This window comes from Phaseolus vulgaris, chromosome 8 (assembly GCF_051622355.1).
Source record: "Phaseolus vulgaris cultivar YP4 chromosome 8, ASM5162235v1, whole genome shotgun sequence".
NCBI classification, from domain to species: Eukaryota; Viridiplantae; Streptophyta; class Magnoliopsida; order Fabales; family Fabaceae; genus Phaseolus; species Phaseolus vulgaris.
The window spans coordinates 12,396,728-12,400,695 of NC_143505.1; the positions used below are offsets into that span (position 1 = coordinate 12,396,728).

Sequence of the window (3,968 nt, forward strand, 5' to 3'; positions counted from 1 at the left end):
AAACAACTAAAATTGCAAATAAACAAATTTTAAATGAAAAATACAACACTTGAATAAAATGAATGCCTACTTAGAACGTTTATAATGCATATTTGTTCCAACTAATAGCTTATAGTGCACATTAATTTAATATACAAAATTTGTGACATGTATATTTAATTCTTTAAAATATTTTCCATTAATTTTTCTTATTTAAAATATTTTTTTTTAAAAAGTAGCGTTACTTATATAAACCACTATTTTTCTGTAAATAAGTTTATTGCATTTGGCTTAAGTCGTAAATTTTATTGAATACGGTGTAATTTGAAAAAGTTGTTTTGTATGGAAATGTACTGTATAGAAGATCTTAAAAGAACAAATTATGTATGAATTCTATTTGCCAAAATAGTATTTTAAAAGAGAAATAATCTGTAGTTGATAAGAGAATGAATATTAATGTTATTATTTTTATTTCCCATGTCACACTCCTCTATCAATGCAATCTCGTGGGAGTTTTTCTGTGCTCCCACAGCACCTTTGTTTGTGTTGTTGTTGGCAGGGTCACTGTCTCTGCCTTCTTCCACCGCATCAGTACTCTTCGTCCCATCATTCACACCCTTTCTCTCTCCATTCACAGTAAAAAAAAGGATGCAAATTTCCTCACTCCCTTCCAAAACTTGAAACTTTTGGAACTTCGCATTAATGGGGTTCAAGGGAATGCTCACCTAATCCGGTTTCTCAATTCTTTAACCCCAAGTTCCATTTTTTTTATCTTATTTCTTTTTTTATATGTGTAATCCCAACTTTCCAAATTTTGAGGCATTTCATGTTTTCTGTCTCAAGCTCTGAGAAAACGTTATTGTTGTCTTTGTTGGGCTGTTTCTTTGTTCTGGTCTCTTGTCGGTCAAAAAATGGACACCTTGCAGATGTCCCGTGTTGATTTGGAGCAAGGAAACCATCGCCGTTCGGTTGTTGGAAGTGATGTTAGCGGTGAAGGGAGCTTATGCTTCTCTGATGCTGATGATGGTTCTTGCTACTCCCGTTTCTACTCAACAAATGGTGGTTCATATGATGATTACAGCTTTGCTTGTGTTTCTGATCCTGAGGCTGGGGGTGTTTCTCATTCTGGGAGAGCTTCTTCTGTTTCTGAGTGCTCTGTGGAGGTGGAAACTAGAACTGGGGTTCCTGAGATCAAAGTGCATTTGGCTAGAGTGGAGAAGGATTGTAGGATTTGTCACATGGGTTTGGAGAGTGATAGCCATGAGTCTGGTGCCCCCATAGAATTGGGTTGTTCCTGTAAGGATGATTTGGCTGCTGCTCACAAGCACTGTGCTGAGGCCTGGTTCAAGATTAAGGGAAATAGGTGAATGTGAAACTGAAATCCTTCACTTTCCCTACTATTTTTGTCACGTGGATTTGATTTTTATGCTAAATCTTTGGTTTTATTTTTAGAAATTTAAGATACCCTTTTGTTGTTTCATGGCATTGATAACATGTTATGTCTTGTTGCTGTTTGAAAGTTTTACAATATTAGTCACAGATTTTTGTTTGCTTGAAGGGTTTGATGTTAATGACTAGAGAGTAGGAAAGTAATTGAAGTGTATAACGTGGAATTGTGTTGTGAAATTATTTAACTCAGTAATTAGTGTAAGGCTGGGGAAGAAGATGGTGGGGGAAGTATTTGGAAACATATTTTAGAAGGTGTAAAGAATTAAATTGCAGGGTGGGGGAAGACTCAATTATTTGTCCGAGAAAGGGGAAAGTTATAGAAGATTAAATTATTTAATGAAGATTATGGAAAAAGAAAGGCATAAAGCATCAACTAGTCCCACCGATTCGCTGGCTTGCCTACCTAAGCACAGTGGGATTCTTTGCTGCTTTGCCCCTTTTCTGAAATTTAGGAATCTATATATTAATCTTCTTTCTTATTCTTTTTATCTCTTTCAAAGTGGAGATTTGACCCCTTCTGACTCCTATTCATGGATTCAAATATCTTGGTAGATGCTAGTTGCTTACTGAAGTGCCACATAGAATATTTTAATCTGCAAGTTACTGGTCCCATATAATCTGTTCATCTATGATGCATGATGCCAACTTTTAGATTGCCTAATAGTTGTGACTTGAGAGTACCACAAGCTACTGAATGTTGGTACAAATGTCCTGATCCCTTGTTGCAGTTGTTGAGGTAAAATAATTTCATACTTCATTTTCTGGTTCAGCAGAGTCGCTTGAAGAAGATGGAACACTTAAAACTTTTATTCAGTGGCAGGGTGCTAGTTCTTAATTTTAAATACAATCCCTAAATTCCAAGTCAAAGTAAGGAAACAAGTTATTTGTGCTTTTATGATAACATGGTAGGGCTTGCTTTATTGATGGACTGGTGACCGTCCATGCTTCATTGTCAATTTAAAAGCAATTTATAGGGGCCATTTATTGAGGAAGGATCTATTGTTATGATTGATTCAGACGCAAATCCATCCAAATGCAATACTTCATGGATAAATAAAAATCCAATAACGCGACAGAATTTTAATCTTTTCAATTTTGGAATCTTCTTTAATTGATGTATTGATGCTTTGCTTGGTGGCAAATATTTATGATATCTTCTTTACCTTTGTTTTGAGACTTTAAAAATGTGACACGGTTCGTCAAAGACAGTTGTGAACTTATAAAAAGGCAATTGGACACTTGTATATAGAGATTTAAGTTAGGCTAACTAGAACCAGAAAACTGTAGAATCATATTCATTAGTCTTATTGGTTAACTCTTCTGCCATGACAACTTAGTATAAACAGTAAGGTTGGTTGATTTAAATTTAAATGAAATTTCATTTCTTACAAGAGTGAGAAAATAACATAACCCTTCAACAATGCTTCTAGTGTATGAGCAGAAAATATCATGGCTCTTTTTGTTTTGGCAAGCCTGCTTGTTTGTTTGAAGCATCCAGTTTTGAAGTGGCTAGTAGTTAATGTTGTCTTTGACGTATATGATTGCAATTGTACTTGTTCTATTGCAATATTAAAAATGTACCTGAATAGATTTCTCTTGAATTTTTAAGATTTGTGTTTTTCTAATTATATCTGTTTGCTTAAACTTTAACAGGACTTGTGAAATTTGTCATTCTGTTGCTCGGAATGTTTATGGAACAAACGAGGATTCGACAGAGCATGTTAGTGACGGCAACAATGCTACTACAGCAGCAGCCACACTCTCCACACCTGCTCCTTCTACAGAACCTCGAAGATTTTGGCACGGCCATCGCTTCCTCAATTTCTTGCTTGCTTGCATGGTTTTTGCATTTGTGATATCATGGCTTTTCCACTTTAATGTGCCATCATCGTAGGGTTTGCTGAGGCAAGTTTCATTCACAATTTAAAGCTGAGTAGGGATCAAACAAGAGAGATGAAAAGAAAAAAGAGAGAAAAAAAAACGAGACCCTACAAACACTTGCTTAGAGAATGAACCCTCTACCATTTGAGGCATTGTTGGGTTATAAAGGTAGCTGTAGAACTTCCTTTCCGTGCAAATAGACATTTTCTGTTGTGCATTCGTCCTAAATTATTGAGCTTTACTAGCCTCTCTTGTTCTGTCTTTCAGAGTCAATGTAATTTCTGAACAAGTACTACAATGTTTATTCAAATGTATATTACATATTTATATTGTATTGTTACTTCATTGTCCTTTTGTACGGGGTGATTTCTTAGTTTACTTGTAAGATTTGGTGACATTGCTTCTCTATTCAATAGTATATGATACAACATCCATGCTTGTTAGATCAATTACTTCTCCATTGATTCACATTTAAAAAACAAAGTCCTTCGTAGACCAAAAAAGAAGTAATTGTTTAAATATTCTGATTCAACAGAAGGCACAGCTTTTACAGTGTACACAACCCTCTGTCCATGTTCGTAGACACTTGTCCGAACGGATAGATTTGCAGGGAAGTTTATTACTATAATATTATTAAAAGATAAAGAAGCATATTTTAA

At 35.0% G+C, this 3,968-nt stretch overlaps 1 protein-coding gene across 1 annotated transcript; it reads left to right on the forward strand.

Moving 5' to 3' along the window:
- The first annotated feature begins 449 nt into the window (after nt 1-449).
- On the forward strand, nt 450-3,649 carry LOC137825883 (uncharacterized). The gene is made up of 2 exons (XM_068631683.2): nt 450-1,342; nt 3,082-3,649. The coding sequence occupies exons 1-2, from the start codon at nt 891-893 to the stop codon at nt 3,320-3,322; spliced, it is 693 nt and encodes a 230-aa protein (XP_068487784.1). The 5' UTR covers nt 450-890; the 3' UTR covers nt 3,323-3,649.
- Nucleotides 3,650-3,968: the final 319 nt, after the last annotated feature.

Coding starts and splice junctions, on each gene's coding strand:
- LOC137825883 (XM_068631683.2), top strand. CDS start 891: ATGGACACCTTGCAGATGTCCCGTGTTGATTTGGAGCAAGGAAACCAT. Junction 1,343..3,081: donor TTCAAGATTAAGGGAAATAG/GTGAATGTGAAA, acceptor AAACTTTAACAG/GACTTGTGAAATTTGTCATT.